The sequence below is a fragment of the Lethenteron reissneri genome, chromosome 42 (assembly GCF_015708825.2).
Source record: "Lethenteron reissneri isolate LAM-NWPU_2019-01 chromosome 42, ASM1570882v1, whole genome shotgun sequence".
In the NCBI taxonomy this organism is placed as follows: Eukaryota; Metazoa; Chordata; class Hyperoartia; order Petromyzontiformes; family Petromyzontidae; genus Lethenteron; species Lethenteron reissneri.
Window position 1 is genome coordinate 9,304,041 of NC_083820.1, and position 23,067 is coordinate 9,327,107.

General features: G+C 49.9%; 1 protein-coding gene across 1 annotated transcript in view; it reads left to right on the forward strand.

Moving 5' to 3' along the window:
• The first annotated feature begins 4,087 nt into the window (after positions 1-4,087).
• The window catches only part of LOC133352879 (plectin-like), a 39,193-nt gene continuing 20,213 nt past the window's right edge, over positions 4,088-23,067 (forward strand). The window contains exons 1-2 of the mRNA XM_061568864.1: positions 4,088-4,300; positions 22,071-22,132. Coding sequence (XP_061424848.1) covers positions 4,225-4,300; positions 22,071-22,132 — 138 coding nt within the window. The 5' untranslated portion in view covers positions 4,088-4,224. The remainder of the gene's footprint in view (positions 4,301-22,070; positions 22,133-23,067) is intronic.

Below are 23,067 nucleotides of genomic sequence, written 5' to 3' on the forward strand. Positions count from 1 at the left end.
GCACAACAGTGCGTAGATACTCAATCTCCCTGGTGAATCTTCAAACATTTTGGTAAACCAACAAGACACAGCCAGTCGTCTGGAATGTGGTCGAGGCGTGGTGTGGCCAGGATCGGGGTTGGTGATGAGGGTCTCATAGGGCACGTTGCCTAAATGGCTACTTAGCGCACTAAGGGACACGCAGTGGTGCACATGGGGATGGCGCCATTGAGCAGGGTGTGTGTTTGTGGTGGTCCGTCTGCACAGACCCAACCGCCCGCGACTCACCTACCTGTGAGCGTCCAGCAAATGCCTGGACACTTCAGCACCGAGCCAATGGAAGGTTTTTTGTGTTTCTTGAAAGCGGCAGAATACTGGCCAAGAGAGGATGCTTCATCGTAGCCCATGGCCCCGCGCGTTTCCCCGCTCGCTCATCTCTCGCGATCCTGTGTAGTGGCCACTTGGCTGACCTGTCCTCATGATGCCCTCGTCACCAACCCTGCGCCGCTAACGCTGGTGATCCCAGCCGCACCACTCTTCACCTAGCCCCCACAGGCCAGAGCACTTGTCTTGTGGTCATCATCGGTAGTGGTCACTATTGCCGGATGAAGGCCTCCCTGAACTGCCACCACCGCCTCTCATCCCGCAATGTGACAATTGCCTGGGCGACTGCACATTAAATTATTTTATCACTCCATCTCTCAAGCGGGATGTCCTTATGGATGCTTTCCTTTCTTGGGATGCTACTCCATTATTATTCTCGACCACTGTGCTTAAGGTGGCGCTTCCTATCCAGGCCCACATTACTTAACAAGCCCACTTCTCCTTTCGAGCTTAGATGATGTTGTTAACCTGCATAATATTCTTTAGCCCACACGTTCCTCTTCTCCCGCCTCTCAAATCGATTCAAAATAATGTCCTACTGTAGGTTTCCAAAATGTTTGAAAAATAATGGAACGGTATGCCCCTTGTCATGGTTGGGTTGCCTTTAGCAAGGTCGGACACCGCAGAGGGATGCTTGATGACCAACGATAGTTGCCCTTTTGCGACTGCGAGGATGAGATCGTGACCCCCGTTGCACCCAGAACAACGATCTGTGGGGCGGGCACAGACGAGCCGAGACTCGGCTCGGGGTGTGCGTTTGGATTTTTGTGTTTCTTGGGGGGGAGGTTTGTTCTGCCCCTTTTGTTTATAATTTTTCCACTTGGCGGTTGGCAATTTGCCCCAAACGTTTGTTTGTTGTTACCTTAATGCGTTTCTTTGTTGTTTAACTTTTTCTGGTTAAGGGAACACAAAATAAAGTTTTCATCACTGAGGTTGTGTCCCCCTGTCCCTTGTGCACTACCTGGAATGGGAGAGGCATCTGAAATTTCAGGGATGTCGGTCATGAAGCATCTTCAAATCCGTCTAGCCTGGTGCTCGTGAAAGAGTTTCAAGTCTCGCACGACTGGAGGGCGACACCCCGTGCCATTGGTGGGTTTCGTAGAGTTTAGTGGAGACCGGTTTGGTCGTGATGGTGATGAAGCAAGCACGGAGGGGTGATGCCCCCCCACCCCCCGATCTGCTTTTACCGGCTTAGGGACAAAGGAGTGCGACGAGCACGAGCCCAATGGCTGAGACACGGGGACTCGTAAAGAGACACAGGGACTCGTGGAGACACGGGGACTCGTGAAGAGACACGGGGACTTGGGAGAGACACGGGGGTGGAGACACGGGGACTTGGGAGAGACACGGGGGTGGAGACACGGGGACTCGTGGGGAGACACGGGGACAGCTTTGGCCGATTTAGAGTATTTAGTAATTATTGAACTGTGGTTTTCGAGGTGGGTGGTGACTCCGCGCCCATCGCCTGCAGCCTACTAATAGTTGCAGCATGACGCGGCAGGAGCTCGCGACCCGTCCGACGTTTATCGACGGAAATTGTTTTCACTGTTTTTAATTTCCATAATGTCGGTTCATTTAAGGTGCCGCCATTAATCGTAATACATCAACTGACACATTTCGTCAATGACACCCTCTTAAAAGGCGGAAATGGCCCGTTTACCATGAAACTCAACGTCGCCTGACATGTTTCGTGTTATTTGCGCCTACGCTACCAATGCAGCAGCAGCATCGGCACCAATGGAAGTGTAACAGCTGCATCCGAAAGATTTGTAGAAAGGCTAGAAGGGGATAGAAGAAGACATCGAATCGCTTGTTCGGGGCGTACCTTGACTAAAGAGGACAGAGGGAGGGGGGCAAGGTCCTCCAGTCTGTCAATCGGTGACGCTGGATGTGGAGCCTCCCAGCCAGTGCGCGTCCGTGATGGCAGCCCGGCACGGACGTGGGAGCGTGGAAGTACGGCGCACATTGATTTCGCCGCAACCGCCATATTGCTGCCCCCCCCCCACACACAACGTCGCGCCTCTACAGCCTCCAACGCACGTGGTCGTGCGTGGTGCTCGCCCATCGGAGCAATTATCCAGGCTCGAAGCCTGCTTTAGCTTCCGGAGATGCCGATTGAGATGGGGTGCATTTCGGGCCATATTTCATATTTATAGGCTGTAAAGATGCAATTAATTACTCTCGCAGTGTTTTGGCAAAGGTTGATCTGAAGATGAAAACGGTCTTGAGCTTCATCCTAAAGAGGGGGGGGGGGGGGGGGGAGTGAAAGTCTACAGCGCATGTGTAAGGCAAGGGAGTTCGAGACCTTGGGTGCAGCAGTCGGATAAGTGACGGCCACGAGCAAAGATTGCTAGGGGTTTTCGAAGTTTCGTGGCCGTGAGTAATTCGTAGGATTGTGCCGGATTTAATTTCGAAACGAGAATTCGCCGATTTACGTCGCAATGAAATGTGGAAACTATCCTAATACGTTTAGGCGACGAGCCAATGCAATTGTGTGGGGGATTGACGCGTCGTGATAAGTGGAGTGAGTAACACGTTAATTATAATATGAAAGTATGGGGTCTCTCCTGGCCACACCAATACCATTAACACCACCTCTCAACCACTTCACCACTCACACCACATCTCACCACATCTCACCAAACCCAACCGCACCATTTCTCTCAGGCACATCCATCCTAGTCGCACCATTTATTTCGGCCACCCCTCTCCAGGCAACACCAATACCACTCAAACCATCTCTCCACCACACCAATACTACTTTACACCATGTCTCAACCACCCCGATGCCAACCACACCATCTCCGACAGCCTCGCCAATTCCAGCCGCCACCCACATCTTCCAGCCAGACCTCACAATACCTTCCACACCATCACGTTCCACCCACACATTTTATTCACCAGCCATAATATTGATGTCAGCACTTGCAGCCATAGAAATACCATTCATACCATCTCCATCATTCACGCCATCTCTCTCAGCAGCACCCATTGCACCTCCCACCACCACCACACTCTCCTCGCCTCCTTATCGTCTACCCCCACTCCTCACACCCTCCCCTCGCCGCCCGCAACATTCCCTACCCGCCTCGTCTCAACCCCCGTCACTCTCCCTTCACCCTCTCCACCTGCCAGCGGTGACACCCACTCCGTCCATCGCCACCAGCCCGCCCAGTCACGTCACTCGCGCGCCATCTCTTCCAACCACCACCAAATCGTCCAACCGCTTAACCTCACGCCCTCCCCTTCTGCGCCACAACGCTCAGCCACACATCACTCCCCTCGCTCCTCCTTTCACGTCTTCCTTCCATCTTCGCCACCCCACGACCCCAGCTCTCCCACTCGGTGGAGACCCAGCGGTCAGGAGTGGAAGTGCGCGCGCCTCTCAGCGGCTCTCTGGACGTTAAACAAACACTGCCACTGTCACCCGTGCAGTGATTGTAGTTTTATGGACCCAGGTTCCATGAACTACGCCCCTCAACCCCTTCCAAACTGAGGCTCCTTCTATGACCACACCGCGCCCCTTCCGTGATAGTGTCCCCCTGAAGTGGGGGGGGGGGAGTCATAGAAAGTTGGGGGCGGTGGGGGCTGGTCTACTAATCCGGGCGTCTCCTCCCAGCACTGCCCGCACCCACACCCCGCATCACCTCCGCGCCCCGCGCATAGTTTGGCTCTGACGCTGAGGTCGGTTTGCTCCCCCCCCCCCCCCCCCCCGGTCTACTCTCGCTCCCTCTCTCACCCACCACTCGCCACCCTCCCTCGCTCGTATAAAGGGCGCACACGGGAGCACAGTCGAACGCACACAAACACGCGTGTTCAGCGTGCGTGCGTGCGGGATCACCGCTCCTTACTCCCGGCGTCATGAGCGCCGTGCCCGAGGCCCAGGCTGAGGAGGCGAAGCCCAGCATCATAGACGGGAAGATCCTCTCCAAGCAAGGTACGGCCGCCCCGGCACACCTGGGGTCACACCTGTCTAGTTGCTACCCCTGGCTGGGTGTGCATGCGTGTGCCTGCACACCTGGCTGATCACCTGTCTGTGATTACGCAGTGTGTCTGCACCCCTCTCTACACATCACAAGACTTTAACAGACTTTTGTGGCAAGTGCTGTTAGAGAGCACCGACACAAGGAACACACCTGTCTGGCTCTACACCTGTATGGCTATACACCTGGCTTAGCAACGATCTGCCCGCTCTCACCTGTCCACCACACACACACACCTGCAAGTGCGCACACCTGGCTGCCCGTACACCTGTAACCCGAACTCTGTCGCAACTCAAAGCAAGGCTCTCTCGGTTCTCACCTGGCGGCCATTCACCTGCAGGAACCCACACCTGACACCTGACACCGAGCTAGCGCCCACATCTACCGTTGCTGTTGGCCAGGTGGTGGTGTGAGTGTGGTGGTGGTGGTGTGAGTGTTGTGGTGTTGTGAGTGTTGTGGTCTGAGTGTGGTGGTGGTGGTGTGAGTGTTGTGGTCTGAGTGTAGTGGTGGTGTGAGTGTGGTGGTGTAATGGGACATCTTCGCCGGTTAGAAACATTTAGGCTGGCCTGCCTACGATCAATCCTGGGTTTAACCAGGCTGGATTGTGTGAGGAGCTCACATCCTGGAAAGATCTGGACAAAGTCCCATCGGTGAGCACCTCCGGCAGGCAAGGCTGCGTTGGCTGGGCCATGTAGCCCGCATGTCCAGCCACCGCATGCCTAAACAGCTTTTGTTCCGCCGGATCGAGGGGGCTAGACGGGCGCGGCACGAGCTAGTGAAGAGATGGAGTGACGTAGTACAGGAGGATGTGGAGCTGAGTGAACTCGCCGATGACTGGTACCAGCGGCGTCAAGATCGGCCTCTGTGGAGGAAGCTCGTGAAGGACGCTACTGGGCAGTTGGATGCAGTCGCCCTCCAACAACAACGGAGGGCGGAGGAGCGACACTCACAACAACGAGCGAAACGCCGGGTGGCTAAAGCACAACAAGTTGTCACAGTAGGGGGCACAGGTGGTTCATCAGCCAGTCATCTCGGTCATCTCAGTCAGTCGACCCGTGGCACGTGGGGCTGCCCCGTGACCTCCTGTCAGCGGGCGTTCGACACTTCCCGTGGCCTCAAGGTGCACATGGCCTGGCACAAGCGTCGTGGTGACGTCACCGCCACTTAGTGACGAATGGCGGTTGTTGTTGTGGTGGTGTGAGTGGTAGTGTGAGTGTGGTGGTGCGTGCGTGGGGCAGTTGTAGTGGCCAGCGCACTGCCCTACGAACCAGCCGATCCGAGTTCGATTCCCGTTCACGATCATTAAAACAATGTGGAATTTTGAACCGGTCCTGGGAATCCCGTAGGTTGACTCGTGTGGTGTGTAATTATCGGCACTGGGGAGGCCGGGCGTGGTGTTCACCACACCACCACCTCGTGTCCCGTGACGGCTTTCGAAAGCTGCTCGCTCACAACACTTGCTCCGACAGTCTGCCAAGACTACGCGGGACACCTTTGTGTGTCTGTGCGGTGTTCGTGACCAGTTAAACCAACCGCCGAGAAGACGTGGACACACCTACGGCCACCTGCCATCTGTTATCGCATGCTCCACGTGACATGCCTAGGATATCTCCATGCCTCTTGTTACTACCGCTGTGACATCTCCGTCTGTCACCAACACATCAATGCACTGCCCTGGGGCGAGGTCGAGAGGTCGCGGCTCGTACGGGGGGGGTGGGGTGTAGGGTAGAATGAGGTCAGCACAGGATAGGAACGTGAAGAATGACAAATTCATACCGCCACTGCTTGCAGCCTAGACTCGCCTGCAGCTCTCTCGCCTACACCGACTGTGCTGGGGAAGGGATGTGAGGTGTAGGTGAGGGATGTGAGGTGTGATTGACTATTCTCACTACTTGACTATTCTCACTGCTTGACTCTTCTCACTAATTGACTCTTCTCACTACTTGACTCTTCTCACTACTTGACTCTTCTCACTACTTGACTCTTCTCACTACTTGACTATTCTCACTGATTCTAGATTTGAAGCTTTCGTGACTGCAAGGATTCATATTCTTAGGTTGTTTCGGTACCTACGTGACTTTACCGAAAAAACCTAAGAATATTCTCACTGCTTGACTATTCTCACTACTTACTCTTTGGGTTTTTCGGTAAAGTCATGTAGGTAAAAAATAAATCAAATAAATGAAAACTAAATTAAATCACGACGTTTCGGGCGCAACACAAGCGTCCTTCTTCAGGTGGAGACAACGTAGCGAAAGCACAAACGCTTAAATGAGTCTCGGAGATGGCTGTGACACACTTAAGCGTTTGTGCTTTCGCTACGTTGTCCCCACCTGAAGAAGGACGCTTGTGTTGCGCCCGAAACGTCGTGATTTAATTTAGTTTTCATTTATTTATTTTTTACCTACGTGACTTTACCGAAAAAACCAAAGGGTATTAATCCTTGCAGTCACGAAAGCTTCAATCTAGAATTCTCACTACTTGACTATTCCCACTGCTCACAGAGAACAGGGAGTGGGGGGGGCGTGTCACGTAAGTGATTTATTTAACGAGGGGAGGGTGATTTTTTCATTTATTGTCCCTCTCATTTACCAATGATGCGCTCACAACGTGCTGCATCTTCATCATCATTACAATTGACTTCGACAGGGGCATGCGTCATGCCCCCCCCCTTATGACAGCCCTCCACCGCTCCGCCCATAGCCTCTCCACTCGTTGTAGAGACCGCGTGAGAAGCTGGGATGCTGTACGGCCTCAATGGGGAGACGCCAGACGTGGCGGCCTGGGGTCGAACTTGGGGCTTTTGTGGTTGAGCGTTGAGGTCAGGGGCGAAGGGGTCAACTCTGGAGACCCGCTCTATCATCGCGGGCGAGGTTGTTCTGCGTTCGCGGTGAGCGAAAGGGACTTCACAGGCAGAGGCCGGACGAGCTATAGAGCTCTGCTGTGGAGCTGTATTGTGGAGCTCTGCTGTGGAGCTCTGCTGTGGAGCTCTGCTGTGGAGCTCTGCTGTGGAGCTCTGCTGTGGAGCTCCGCTATCGAGGCGTGCTGTGGAGCTCCACCGTGGAGCTCACCCGTGGGGCTGTGCTATCGAGTGGTACTGTGGAGCTCCACCGTGGGGTTCTGCTATCGAGTTGTACTGTGGAGCTCCAACGTTGAGCTCTGCTGTCGAGTCATACTGTGGAGCTCCACCTTAGAGCTCTGCTATCGAGTGGTACTGTGGAGCTCCACCGTGGAGCACTGCTATCGAGTCGTACTGTGGAGCTCCACCTTGGAGCTCTGCTATCGAGTCGTACTGTGGAGCTCCAACGTGGGGCTCTGCTATCGAGTCGTACTGTGGAGCTCCACCGTGGAGCTCTGCTATCGAGTCGTACTGTGGAGCTCCACCGTGGGGCTCTGCTATCGAGTCGTACTGTGGAGCCCCACCGTGGGGCTCTGCTATCGAGCCCCACCGTGGAGCTCTGCTGCCGAGGCGGAGTTGGTCATAGTCCGGTTCGTCCGCATTTCAGAAACTCCCACCCCCTTTCAGCGCGTTGTGTCTGAGCTCTGTTGCTCACGTCTGTAGCATCCATTGTACCAGGCAGACTTTGCAGCAGTGAGCAGTCAACTAACCCGGACTGATACGCCCCAATCAAGGCGAGACAGATCTGCAGTTGCCTGTCGAACTGCTGCTACTGGCCTTTTGTGCCAGTGTCTGTGTTGCGATCTGCAGCCCCCCCCCCAACCTCTCAGTGCCCCCCACCAACTCCCAGTGCCCCCCACCAACTCCCAGTGCCCCCCCACCACCTCCCAGTGCCCCCCACCAACTCCCAGTGCCCCCTCACTACCACAGCGCCTTATTAGGAACCCCAGGCAGCAGCCTCGTGCCAGTCTGATATCATTGTCATCACCATCAGTACATTCTTGACGGGAAGGTTACGTGATGACATATTTCAGATATGAAGATGATGATGACAGCACTGTCACCCCCCCCGCCTTCGCTCCCCCTCACCCTCGCCTCCTAAAACCCTCCTCACCACCCTCTTTACCCCCCCTCCCCTCCTGCTCCTCCCACCGGGGCCGGTGACATAAATGTGTGTAATGACATTCAAGTCACGGAACGACTGGAGTAATGTTTTTCAGGTACAAGTGATGCGTTGCTTTGATGTGGGCTGTTTGTATACCGGTTACAAGTTGACAGCAGTAACGCTATCACATATTTAAATTATATGGAAATTCGACTACGGTACTGGGCGTATGCGAAACATAGCTCAATAGCACATCGGATTCCTCCAGTGTAAATAAAGGTTCTGATTCTGAGAAAGTTCACGTCTCTGCCACTGTCCCCATTCTCGACCTCCCATTAACTTTGCACAGACTAACCACTAACGTCGTTGTCGAGACGATAAATAACGAAATACAAAAGTAGACAATAATTCACCTCTTTCCCGTATCTGTCCCTCCAAGTAAAAGTATTTTGCACGTATTCCATTAGCCACGTGTCAGTGATTTCACAAGCAACGTCGCCTATAATGTACACTCCCAGAGTAAACTAATAAAACACGAAACTAGTTTTATTTATCTATTTTACCAGGTAAGGCCCACTGAGCTACGCAACTCGTTTGAGAAGCGACCTGGTCACACATGATAGCTCGACGGAGTGGCTTATCACGTGGACATTTATAGCAGCCAAATATTCGACACGCACATTGATTTTAAATCAGAGGACCTGGAGAAAAAGATTCCACGCGAGCACGGGCAAGAACATGCAAACTCCAACTATACAGACGTCGTCAGGTTGGGGTCGAACCCACGAATCACCTCTGTACCAGGCGAAGCGGAATTGCATATCGCCACCGCGATGCCCCAGACAGCCGTGTGGCCTCCAGGATCTGTAGAAAATAATTTGTTTTACTCTTTAATTGAAGGGACACCTACGGGAAGGAGGCACGCATAAGTATTGCCTGCTTGATTTGTTGCTGAATTGCAGACACAGGAACACCGACTCGCTCGCCGTCTTCGCGTGCAACTTTTTAAAATCCTTTATATTAAGTTCGCGTGCTTGCTTGCTTGCTTAGGACCGTGCAAATCTTTCGGTCGTTTTTTAACCCACTTCCCGTGATCCAATCGAGCTGACATTTTCCACACAGATTCGTTGTGCCAGACAATTATTGTTCGTGAAAAAAAATTCCCCAAATTTTACACTTTTTAGGCAAAAAAAAATATTTTACATATATTCAAATAGAACGCATTCATGGCTTTGGCTGAACGTCAGAGTGTAAGAGCCCAGAGCGTAACCCCTCCACAGGCCGTGGCGGAGTAGTACAGCTGGTAGCGCCCTCGCTTCCCATGCCAAAGGTCACGGGATCGATCCCCGCGTCCTCCACAGGCGAATATATTTTTAAATCCTTTATATGACGTTCGCCGCCACGCATATAAAGGATTTATAGTGAAAAACTTCGTTTTTACGGGTTTACTTGTTTTGGCAGTGCGACGTTCTACGCTCAATGGTTTGGCGATCGTGGCCACAGGGCGCGCACGGGAGGGTGCAAAGACTTTCCGATTCACCACTTGGGCATCAACTTATCGCGTCGGGTGTCCGCGTCGTCCGTGCGTCCTGCCGATCCGGTTAAGAGCACAGATATAACTCGGCGCCGATGTCAACCACCACGCTATAACCACCGTTCCCACCGCCGGAGGGGCTGTTACCCTGGGTTGTGTGCAAAAGGCAATCTGTCAGTTTAAATCGCCGTCCCCATCGCTATCTTGCGCCACCTCTGATCTCGTGTTCGTGGCCATTAGCTTAAAGGCAACAGTGACAAGCGCCCACGCTCAAGGCGCAACGACGACTACGGATGATGATGGATGATGACGGATGATCACGATAATTATGACGGCCGTTTCCCAAGATTGCGCACGTATGTTTTAAATGCTCTTTAGATGCTGCGTAATCATCATGGGTGCAATCACCAAGTGCCTTCTGCTTTCTTTGTTGTTACTTGAGCAGAGTTTGTCGTTGACCAATGACGACTTTCATTCACACAGAAATAACTTAACACGTAGGTTATTCGCAGCCACTGTTATAATTCACGATTATTGGGGGGGTGGGGAGGGGCGGGCGGGTTTGGGGTCGTCCGCGTAGTGATTTGACCAAGCGAGTCTTATTGGGTAACTAGCTTTAATACGCTTATTTAAAAACTGGTCGTCAGATAAGATATTTTTTAAAAGGTCCCATGGTGTTAATGCGTATTCTCCAACTCTTTCTCTTTTCTGGCCTCTCTATTCCTATCAAATGTAGAAGAGCAATTGTCTGAAACGAAACCCCTTGAGTTTATTTCTTTCAAGGCCACTACTGTGTTTTTCGAGGAATTCGTTTTTGTGTGGGTGAGTGGTGGGTGAGTGGTGGGTGAGACGTGGGCGCTGAGTTTGGGTGGTGGGTGATGGGTGGTGGGCTAGGTGCGGGTGAGGAGTGGATGACGTGGGTTAGATGTACGTTCGTGGATTAGGTGTGGGAGGTTGGGGTGTGTGTTACGTAATTCTACGAGAATGTCTGAAATTATCTGATCCTAATCTCTGGGCGCGTCCCCACCCTGCCCCTCACGCTCACGGTGTTCCCACGGATTCCCCGTGAGGTCGTAAACAGACTGCTGGGACGTGCAATTAAGTGAGCGCATATTTAGGTCGGCACGGCACACGACGGGGTGATGTGTGGCCAGCCGCATTTGTATCCCCAGCGCTGATGTTTACACACCGACCTCAGGGGGAGGGGGTGGCGGGCAGGACCGATTCAAATATTCACCACTGTTGTAGGTCGTGATCGGGAATCGAATTCTGGTCGCCAGGTTCCTAGCGCAGCGCGTACCGACTCTCAAAGACAAAGATCCTCGAGATAGCCTTGTACAGACTGTTGGGGCAAGTGCTGTTAGCGAGCACCTATGAAGGCCGGAACGCCGCACGAGGGGGTGGGTGGCCAGCACCACGCCCAGCCGCCTTTGTCTCCCCAGTGGCAATATTTGCAAATCGCACGAGGTACTCGTTTGAGGCTGAGTCGACCTAGGGGTGGCCCAGGACCGGTTAAAATAATCGTCACCGGTGTTGGTCGTGATCGGGAATGGAACTCGGGTGGCCAGGTTCGTAACGCAATGCGCTCACCACCGCTCCCCCCTCACACACAACTCCCACACACACGTGCATTCCTCCCCGGGGCAGGGGTGGGGTGTGTCTGCCTTGGGCCAAATATACCCTTTTAGATTTGACTTTATCTCCACCTAACCATGCTGCGGTTATACAACATTCAAAGGTATTTTACATGGCTTTTAAAACGTATTTTCAATAAAAGTTAACAAGAAACGCCAGCGCACTGATGCGTTTAGCCTCGGAGCATTGGGCTGCATTTACGTCTGGCAGCGCGAGTTCCTTTGCTGCAACAATGAGAACAATTGATGTACATATATAAATCTTGACTTAAAGCTGTCGTGACTGCAGGAATTTATATTCGTTGGGTCTTTCGGTAAAGTCACGTAGATAGGTTGAAAGAAAATAACCAAAAAAACCTATATACGTGACATTACCAAAAGATTCAAATTATTTTTTTTTACAGTTATCAATATCTCTGAGAGCAGCAATACTGAGAGCGGGCGAGCTGCTGCCGAACATCATGTGACCGAGAGCTCGGACGATAATTTCCTACAAATTATAATTGACTCCCCTATTGTGGTCGATAACCCCCTTCAAAATGCATTGGGGCCCCTACAGGCCTCCTCCATCACCTCCCGTCCAGCGGCACCCGTAGGAACGGAGATCAGACATTTTTTCCCAAGTATTTTCGCGATATCCGATTCGTCGGGTGTTCGAACCGACACTCGGTGGAATAATCGTTGCTTGATTAATCAAACGCATGGGATTGGTGATGCTGCTTCTGCCTTGGCAGTGGGCATACAAGCAGTGGCACGTTGTGAAGAACAGCTGTTGGCCAACACGTTGCCTGCTATAGATTTGAATTTGTTTCCTATTAAGGCTGCGGTGTTATTTACGAATGCGTTGAGCTCCTCGATTAGTTCGACAGTCCAGCTTCTTGGGACGTGGTGCTGATTTCGTCTCTGAGTGGCTGGTCGATAACAATGAGTATGTGCCTCATACACGTGGCAATGTCATGTCATTACACGCACGGCATGATGGGAGGACCGCACCCTGGGTCACGATTTTGCCCTTTTGCTGTCTAGAAATCTCGTCGCATGCACTGCATTGTCGCTGCTGACAACTCTTCGGAGGTTTTTCTTTCTTTCCTTCCAATTACATTCGAAGTGTTCCGTCGGTGTCACGTCACAAGTTGACGACATGCGGAGCGCTCGGCGCAGCCCCGTCGCTCGCGGCGCATCGCCCAGTGTCAGAAGAAGGTCCGTGGAAGAAGATGACGTCACGGGACGACTTGTGAAGTCGCTTCTGACGTCCCCTTTGTCATTTTCTTAGGTATTTTCGGTAAAGTCACGTAGGTAAAAAAATTTAAATTATAAAAGTAAAATAAAAATCACGACCCACCAACTTCACAATAATAATATAATCCAGGTGCCTGCCTTGGCTCCTCCCACCCTCAACCAGTATATATACAAGGACGGTTTTCTTGGAATTTATCTTACTTGATACAGCTATCGTGCTGTGACGGTTCCACATGAAGACGGAAGCTTGTGTTGCCTCCGAAACGTCGTGATTTTTTATTTTATATTATTAATTTACCTTTTTTACCTACGTGACTTTACCGAACAAACATAAGAATATGAATCCTTGCAGTCACGAAAGCATCAAATCTAGAATTAAATCCTCTTTGTCCACACTAGGGGCCACGGATTGCATACTCGCTCCAAATAATGCCCCGTTCAATCCAGGTCAACCAAACGAGACTTGAAACGTTACCGAGCTGCAAGTAAAATTAAATGCCACATTTTATGTGATGGGTTTATTTTTTTTATTGGACAGTAACGGACGGTGGTGAGATGTTAACTATCTCGCATGGATTCATCTTCTTGGTTCTTTCGGTAAAGTCACATAGAAGGGAAATAATAAAATAAAATATAAAACGAAAGAACCAAGAAGATAAATCCCTGCAGTCACGAAAGCTTTAAATCGAAATTTATCTCGCCTGTTATACGAGAGGTCGTGGGTTCGATCCTGACCTTGACGCCTGCTGATTATTTGGAGTTTTCGTGTCTTTCTCTCTCTCTCACATCATCATCACGGTGGCTAGGATATGTTAACTACCTCGCCTGGTATACGGGAGGTCGTGGGTTCGATCCCGACCCTGACGCCTGCTGCATATTTGGAGTTTGCGTGTCTCTATTCGTGGTCGCGTGGATATTTCTCAGGGTCCTATGGTGTTTACCTCCACATTTAGAAACGTGCGTTTATAATAATTTGGCTGCTGTACATTTCCACGTGATGATAAACCACTTCGTTGAGCTATCATTTGTGGCTAGGTCGCTTTTGAAAATTAGCTGTATAGTTCAATGGGCCTTACCTGGTAAAATAAAAAAAGTATCAGTTGTATATGGGACCTTTGTTTGCCAGTATCAAAGTATAAGAATGTTGTTTACTCTTTCTGGCAATAAAACAGGTGTTGAGATAATATTTGGTACTTTCGGTAAAGTGACGTAGGTAGAAAAATAATAGATCACGACGTTTCGATGGCAACACAAGCAATCGTAATCAGGTGCGACAACCACAGCAAGAAAATAACTGTTGAAGTAGACTTTACCGAAAGAACCAACAAGTATGGATTGCTGCAGTCACTAAAGCTTTAAATCAAAGTGTTGAGATGTTCAAACACCAAACAGGAACCGTTTCGCAAGGAATCACGTCTGCATCAACCACAGTTACTTGTGCTGAACATCCAAACAACAAAAAACATGCCCTGGTAAATTTCGATTTAAAGCTTTCGTGACTGCAGGGATTCATCTTCTTGGTTCTTTCGGTAAAGTCACGTAGAAGGGAAATAATAAAATAATAAAAATTAAACATAATAAAATACAATTCTCACGACGTTTCGGCCACAACGCAAGCAGCCGTCCTCAGGTGAAGAACAGGGCTGTCGGAAAGACAGCGTCGAAACGTCGTGAGAATTGTATTTTATTATGTTTTATCTTTATTATTTTATTATTTCCCTTCTACGTGACTTTACCGAAAGAACCAAGAAGATGCCCTGGTAATGTATACATTGTCTTTGAACCTGCTTTGTCTCCACCACAGACTGCCTTCTTTAGGGTCTAGCCACCAGAGCAAGTTTTGCAGTTGCATCGCCTGCACATTCCACAGCTACGCAACTGCAATGGACACGTAATATTAACACTACATACACATTCTAGATTTGAAGCTTTCGTGACTGCAAGGATTCATAGTCTTCAGGTGAAGACGGAAGCTTGTGTTGCCTCCGAAACGTCGTGAATTTTATTTTATTTTTTATTTTACTTTTATTAATTTAAATTTTTTACCTACGTGACTTTACCGAAAAAACCTAAGAATACTACATACACACTCCACATCGATACCCTATAGTCTATACATAGACACACCATATATACACACACACAAGATGTACTTACATCGCATACGTAGCATACAGACGTACATATTATATACCCACTACATAAATAGTGCACACACTGCATGCAGACACTTAACTAAGTGAGCTGAGTTGCATGGCTGGTATAGCTCCTGGACCGAGGAATGATTTGGGGGGTGGTGGTGGTGGGGGGGGGCTGTCCCACCCCCCCCCACCCCCCCCTCCATCTCATCATGGCCCCCTTCAGCGCGTGGGGTGCAGTTGTACCGCCTGCGTGCTCGATAGCGAGGCCACTGGGCAGTCGTATCGGTACAATCTGGCTGCAAACAGAGACAATCAAGGGGGCATTCTGGTTTGCTCATGTGCCACGAGGGGGAGGCTAGTGACAAGAATGCCAGGAATGCGACCTTGGTTCTGAAAACTCCTCCGCGATGGGGGGGGGGATAGAAAAACACGTCAGTCAGATTCAGAATCCTTTTGTGTCCGAACACGAAATCAGATGCGGACTCTGAGAATGCGGATTCGTGAACTGGAAGAGAAAAAAAACCAGCACGCACCGTGCAGCCCAGCGAACTTCCCTTAAGTCAAATGGAAGCTACGAATTGAAACTATTAAAAAAAATCATAATAGTGGTTTTTTTTTAAATTAATGTGTCGTTAAAATCTGGCTGTCGTCTGATACTCGGATTGTAAATGTTGTGGCTTGGCTCTCCAACACACCGGCGTGCTGTACTCGTGACGAATTGGCCACGCTCTGTTTACGTGACAACCCTTACTAGTTCGCTGTGTCTGGTGGTGGCGGATTTAATGACACATTTAAATATTTACGCGATCAAACCCAAAAAACCTCTGTTACGGATGATATTGTTCGCGAAAGCCTACGTGTTAAACTGACTAAGTTTTATTTTACGAGGTAAGGCCCACTGAGCTATTTCGCTCTTTTTAAGAAGCAACCTGGCCACAAACGATAGCTCAGCCAAGTGGCTTCTCATCACGTAGACATTTATCGCAGCCAAATCCTCTAAGCGCACGTGTTTGGCTACTGGCCACACATACCATTGGCAAGAAATATCCCCCCCCTTTTGCCTTAACAGACGTTTGGTGGCAAGTGCTGTTAGCGAGTAAACTAAAAACTAAACGATTTTATCTTCTTGGTTCTTTCGGTAAAGTCACGTAGAAGGGAAATAATAAAAAGAAAACATAATAAAATACAATTCTCACGACGTGTCGGCCACAACGCAAGCAGTCGTCCTCAGGTGAAGACAGCGTCGGACGCTGTCTTTCCGACAGCCCTGTTCTTCACCTGAGGACGGCTGCTTGCGTTGTGGCCGAAACGTCGTGAGAATTGCATTTTATTATGTTTTATTTTTATTATTTTATTATTTCCCTTCTACGTGACTTTACCGAAAGAACCAAGAAGAGGAATCTCTACAGTCACGAAAGCTTTACATCATAATTTAAAGATTTTATTTACCAGGTAAATCCCACTGAGGTATTGATAGCTCAACGAAGTGGCTTATCACGTGGACATTTGTAGCAGCCAAACAATCGAAACGCGTGCTTCTTATAAATGTGAAAGGGGGAAACCAGAGGACCCGGAGAAAATCCAAGCGACCTCGAGGAGAGCATGCAAACTCCAAATATAAAGGCGTCAGTGTCGGGATCGAACTCACGACCTCCTGTATACCTGGCAAGGGAAATAACATCTCCTAGCCACTGTGGCGTCCGCGATTCGGCTATGCTGCTGCTGCTTCTGCTGCATTGGCAGTGGTGCACAATTAACAAAAAAACTACTCAAACAAACTATATTCGAAGCTTGTGTGCCTATGTGTGTGTCTCTCTCTGTGTGGCTGTGTGAGTCTCTCTCTCTGCTTGTGTGTCTATGTGTGTATCTGTGTCTATGTTTTGTCTCTCTCTCTCAAATTTAGCAATCTTTGGAAGAACGTAATCAACCAGGTGGGGTATTGACTGTTGTGTTGGCCGACTCTCTGTGTTGTATTGCATTATATTTCCAAGTTCACTATGTTTGTTTTCTCATTCATTTGTACCTGATGATGGTTGGTTGTGTTGCAATCAAAACGTCGTATTCTATTTTTATTTAATTCAATCTCTTTCTCCGTGACTTTTCCGAAAGAACCAAAGAGTAGTTACTACTCAAACACATTCGTCAAGAACACTGCGTGGCCTTAAAAGGGGAAATATATATATAAAATAGGCGACGTTTCGGGCAATGGTCCTTCTTCATCACTCTGGATGCGATGAAGAAGCGCCGTTAGCCAAAAACGAGACACAATCTGTCTGCTGTGAAGAAGGGCCATTGCTTGAAACGTCACCTATTGTAAAGAGTGGTCGAAAAGTCAGGACACAGGGTTATTTCATTTAACACTGGATTTTATTTTATTTTTGCTTAAGTTAATCATCTATCTATTATCATTAACATCTATTTTTCCTCTTCCTTTTCAGATGAAATTAAAACTATGTTAAGAAAATGTTACTTAAGACGAACGAGTTCTATTAGTTTGGCATGTGTGTTAAATTTGGCAGTGTGCATCGATCAGTTGCTGAAGACGTTAATAATGTGGTTTACCCTGACAGATATATTGTATTTTCATCCCTCAGAAAAGCCATCATGCGTTTTAATGTTAATGGCAGTCACTTTTAACATTTGTTAAACTAAAGAAAATAGCCCTATGTGATTTGTTAAAATAAATATAATCCGACGTGGCATAGATTTTGGGCAACCATGTAGACATTTCCTTTTAAGGCCACTGTTATTGAAGAACGTGTGTGTTTTTGTTGTTATCAGCGTACTGGGAGACCTTTGAGTGAGCAGCTCTTGATCGACATCGATGATAATCGCACAAAGTTATGCGGCGCCTGCCTGTCACCAAATCGACGGGAATTCGCCGGATCTCGTGAGACTGAGCAAACTCAGCGGGTTTGAGTATCAGTAATTCTAGATTTGAAGCTTTCGTGACTGATGATGGGTACAAATTGAGCAATCATTGGAAAGATGTTATTAACCATATAAAAAAAGATTTAACTGCGCATATTTGTACCATCATATTTGACAGGTACTAGTCTATTTTACTGAGTTGTTGACATCCCCAGCGTTTAACAGCGCTGCTGTTTTTTGGTTTTGGAAGCCAACACCTACCGTAATTCTTGCCGAGGTGCTGAACAGCTGTACCTCCCCCTTCTAGCCCCGCCCACCTCCCCCTTCTAGCCCCGCCCACCTCCCCCCACGTGACTGCCACATTTAGATAAGCTCCTCCCCCCTCCCCTTAACCAGTATATAAGATCTTGTCTCTTGGATTTCCCTTCACTTGATACAGTAAATTTGACTGTGACGGTCCCACCTGAAGACGGAGACTTGTGTTGCCTCCGAAACGTCGTGATTTAATTTATTTATTTTCATTTATTATTATTATTATTATACTATGGGGACCTCATTTGCCAGTAAAAATATGATAATTGGTTCTTTACCCTTCTATCTGGCAACAAAACTGACACCTTTTTACAAGGAGTCATGTTTGCATAGACCGCAATACCTGCAGTCATAAAACTAACCGCTATGACTGCAGGTATTGCGGTCTATGCAAACATGACTCCTTGTAAAAAGGTGTCAGTTTTGTTGCCAGATAGAAGGGTAAAGAACCAATTATCATATTATTATTATTTTTACCTACGTGACTTTACCGAAAAAACCTTTGAGTATCAGTAGTCCTTTGGGTTGGGTGACTCCCACCACGATCATTGCATATAACGGGGCTGTAGGCTGCTTCGGTACTGCGTTGCGGCCATCACACAGAGTACCTCTGTAATGAGAGAGCACACCTGCATACGGAGGGCTGCATAGGCATTGCCGCATCGGTCATAGCCAATCAGGGTTACGGGTTCGACCTGGGCCAAAGTTCATGCGGGAACCATCGAGAAGGTTCTGAAGGGGGCGTGGTTAGAGGCGGGGCTTCGCTCCGCCAAGGAGGATATAGGGAGAGGCAGGAGGAGGACTTGGGGTTCGGTGTGGACGCCTGGGTCCGGACTGCATCTCCGCCATCTCGTCAGCAGCTGCGAGCGAAGCCGTCGACCAGCGGTGCGCGGGGAAGCGAGAGACGAGGGAAGCCGCGCGGAAACAACGCAGCAGAGAGCTCGTGCATGCGGCAAGAGAGAGAGAGAGGGTGACATATAAAGAGAGTGTGGAGCCGTGCAGTCATAACTAATAAAGAAAGGACGCAAGTGTCAACGTGTCGTGGAAGTCGTTTATTACACTTCTATGCTGCTCGCCTTCACCAACGCGGTGGTCAGGAGCCACGACCCGCATGGCGTGGCAGGGGCGGGGGAGTTGGTGGGGGGAGGCTCTTATCCAGCAGTGGATATACAGCAGGTGCGGTGTACATGCAGACAGGGTGCTTCAACATGTGTTTAACACGTAAATAGGACTATCGGCATTGTTGCAAATTCTCAGAAGCGTTAACATTTTTTTGAAGCACCCTGCACATTGATAAGTTCAACTAACGACACCAATCAATCAATCAACGGGCAAATCATCGATTCGCCCACGTTTACCGGCTGTAACTACGTGCAAATTGGTTGTCTTGCAGTACTTTATTCAATTGCGTTACATTTGTTCCCTCTCCAATCTAGATTGTCCTGTCGGCATCATTGCATGGGATCACGTTAGCCATTCGGAACGAATTATAATCTACTGATGCGCGGTTGCTGCTTGCTGCTGCTGGTACTCGTGCACAAACACGATACCGAGAAGAAAACTCCACATGGTGACAATCGCACCGCAAGACGCCGATGCTATGAACGAAACTATAAACAATTGTTATTTTATTTTACCAGGTGAAGCCCACTGAGCGATTGAAGCTCTTTTTCAGAAGCGACCTGGTCACAAATGATAGCTCAACAAAGTGGCTTATCATCGTGTGGAAACTTCGAGTAACAGCCAAATACTCTCAAAGTACGTTTCAAACTAAGAATATTAATATTCTTGGTTCTTTCGGTAAAGTCACATAGAAGGGAGATAATAAAATTATGTTTTATTGTTTTATATTTATATTATTTTATTATCTCCCTTCTACGTGACTTTACCGAAATAACCAGGAATATGAATCCCTGCAGTCACGAAAGCTTTAAATCAAAATTTAAGAATATTAAGTTTTAGAGAGGTTAAACTAAACTATTCTATTTTTTAATCGGGTAAAGCCCACTGAACTATCATAGCTCTTTTGTCAGAAACGACCTGGCCACAGATAATACCTCCAGGAAGTGGCGCATCATATGGAGATGTACAGCAGCCAAACACTCTAAACGCTTGCTTCTAAATGTGGAGGGGAAAACCGGAGGACCCGGTGAAAAATACACGCGACCACGGAGAGACAGACGCGCAAACTCCAAATATAGAGCAGGCGTCAAGATCGGCAGCGAACCCCCGAACCTCCTGTACACCAGGCGAGGTAGTTAACATCTCGCCACCGTGGCAAGATGCTTATACAGTGGTAAGCGATAGTGTAGTGGTTAGCGCTACGCTGCGCTACGAACCCGGCGACCCGAGTTCGATTCCCGCTCACGGCCAACACCGGTGACGATTATATCTGAACCGGTCCTGGGCTTCCCCTAGGTCGACTCAGCCTCAAATTAGTATCTGGTGCGGTGTGTAAACATCGCCGCTGGAGAGGCAAAGGCGACCGGGCGTGGTGTTGGCCACCCACCCCCTCGTATGTCGTGTCGGCCTTCATAGGTGCTCGCTAACAGCACTTGGCCCTCCAGTCTGTTAAGGCTATACGGGGGATCTTTGTCTGTGCATGTCAGTGTGAATGTCAATACAGTACGTGAGTGTGTGTGGGTGTGTTCGTTTGGGAGCGGTGGCTCAGTTATTGGCGCACCGCGCTACGAAACCGGTGACCCGAGGTCGACTCAACCTTAAATGAGTACCTGGTGCGGTGTTAAACAAAAACAAACCACTCTCTGCACTGGAGATACAAAGGCGGTCGGGCGTAATGCTGCCAACTATTACCTCCTTTGACACTTCCGACTTTCGCGCCTCAACAAATGCCCCGAGCAGCGAGAATGGGAATGTGAGCGTGGGGGTGGGTGAGCGTGGGGGTGGGTGAGCGTTGTGGTGGGTGAGCGTGGGGGTGGGTGAGCGTGGGGGTGGGTGGGCGTGGGGGTGGGTGAGCGTTGTGGTGGGTGAGCGTTGTGGTGGGTGAGCGTTGTGGTGGGTGAGCGTGGGGGTGGGTGAGCGTGGGGGTGGGTGAGCGTGGGGGTGGGTGAGCGTTGTGGTGGATGAGCGTTGTGGTGGGTGAGCGTGGGGGTGGGTGAGCGTTGGGGTGGGTGAGCGTGAGGTGGGTGAGCTTGGGGGTGGGTGAGCGTTGGGGTGGGTGGTGTGTGTGAGCGCTCACAGAAACATCTGCGTTGTGTCATCAACCTTCCCCTTCATCGTTGGTTAAGAAAACACATGGAGGGGTTTGTACAAAGACAAGGAGCCTTTTAGCAGACTGTGATGTTAGCGAGCACTTATGAAAGCCGGTGACACAGCATCACGCCCGGCCGCCTTTTTCTCCCCGGAGCTGATGCTTTATACACACATACACCGCACGTCAGGCTGTACTCATGTAAGGCTGAGTCGACGTAGGTTCAGATAATACCCACTGGTTCCACCAGCCCACAGGGGATTATTGTGTCCGTCCGTCGTGCAAGGAGGGGCTGGGTGGGGAGGGAGGGGCTGGGTGGGGAGGGGAGGGTGGGTTTGGGCTGGGTGGGGAGGGTGGGGCTGGGTGGGGGGTGGGAGGGGTGGGGCTGGGTGGGGAGGGGCTGGTCACCCCGTGGTGCCCTTATAAAACGGGCATATTTGCGGAATACACCACGCCGCCGTTGACCCTGGCCATTGACCGAGCAACCCAACGTTCCTACCAGCTCCCTCCGCAGGACAATGTGTTTATCGTCACCGTGAGTCGGACTCGGCCGGCCGGGTTTGCAGCGCAGCGCGCTCACCGCAATGCTGCCGCACCCCCGACACGCGCACAGACAGAGACCGCTCGCACCCCGCGCCCCGTATCCCCTTGACAAGTTCAGACAACCGAGCAAACACACGCGCAAGCATTTCCCCTGCGTCAACCCGGGGCGTTTACACACCCGCGCCTTTGTATTTATTGTGTTGTTGTTGTTGTTGTTCTTGTTGTCTGTTTGCAGATGAGCGCGAGCGCGTCCAGAAGAAGACCTTCACCAAGTGGGTGAACAATCACCTGCAGAAGGTACTCCCCGCAGCAACGGCTCCCCCACCCCATCACCTTAGCACACTGTTGGGGACAAGTGCTGTTAGCGAGCACCTATGAAGGCCGGAAAGGCACACGATGAGTATGGTCAATACCACGCCCGACCGCCTTTGCGTCCCTAGTGGCGTTGTTTACACACCGCCGCACCAGATACTCATTTGAGGTTGAGTCGACCTAGGGGAGGCCTATGGCCAGTTCAGATAATCGTCACCAATGTTGGCCGTGAGCGAGAGTCGAACTCGGGTCTCCGGGTTTTGTAGCGAAACCACTACACGACCGCTCCCCACTCCCCACCCACTCATCACCACCACCATCATCACCACCACCACCACCACGCACTCTATCCAGTGGCCGCGATATGATATACGATGATAGAATCATCCGTTTAGCTCCATCAACATCTATATATCAGAATATTTTTTTATCCCGGAGAAATCCGATGAGCTATGAAGCTCTTTTTAACACATGTCCAGTAGGGGGTGAGTCAGAATGTTACAACAACAATACGAACAACACGATTGGAGTGCAAAGTCTAGGAAAAGTAAGCAAATCACTCAACATAAATACTCGAAGTACAAATTGCATATCGTTGTCGTACCACGATTTTCGTTGCTCATCTTGCTATATTTTTTAATGGAATATTTTACCTGATTCTATTGTAATGTGAAAGTTGTGGGTTGGTGTGATAACCCACCCAAGCAGGATGTGAACTCGCAACCGACAGATCCAGGAGCGAGCCTCTCTGAGCTGCCTGCCGATCCACCTGGCGTGGTTTAATAGTTCCGCTGTTGCAAATACTAAAAAAAACACTGTGACCCGAATAATGGAACCGCATCCGTGAAAAAAATGACAACCAGACGCAACCCAACCACGCCGACTGACCAGAACTCGGTCCTGAGCCTCTCCCTAGGTCG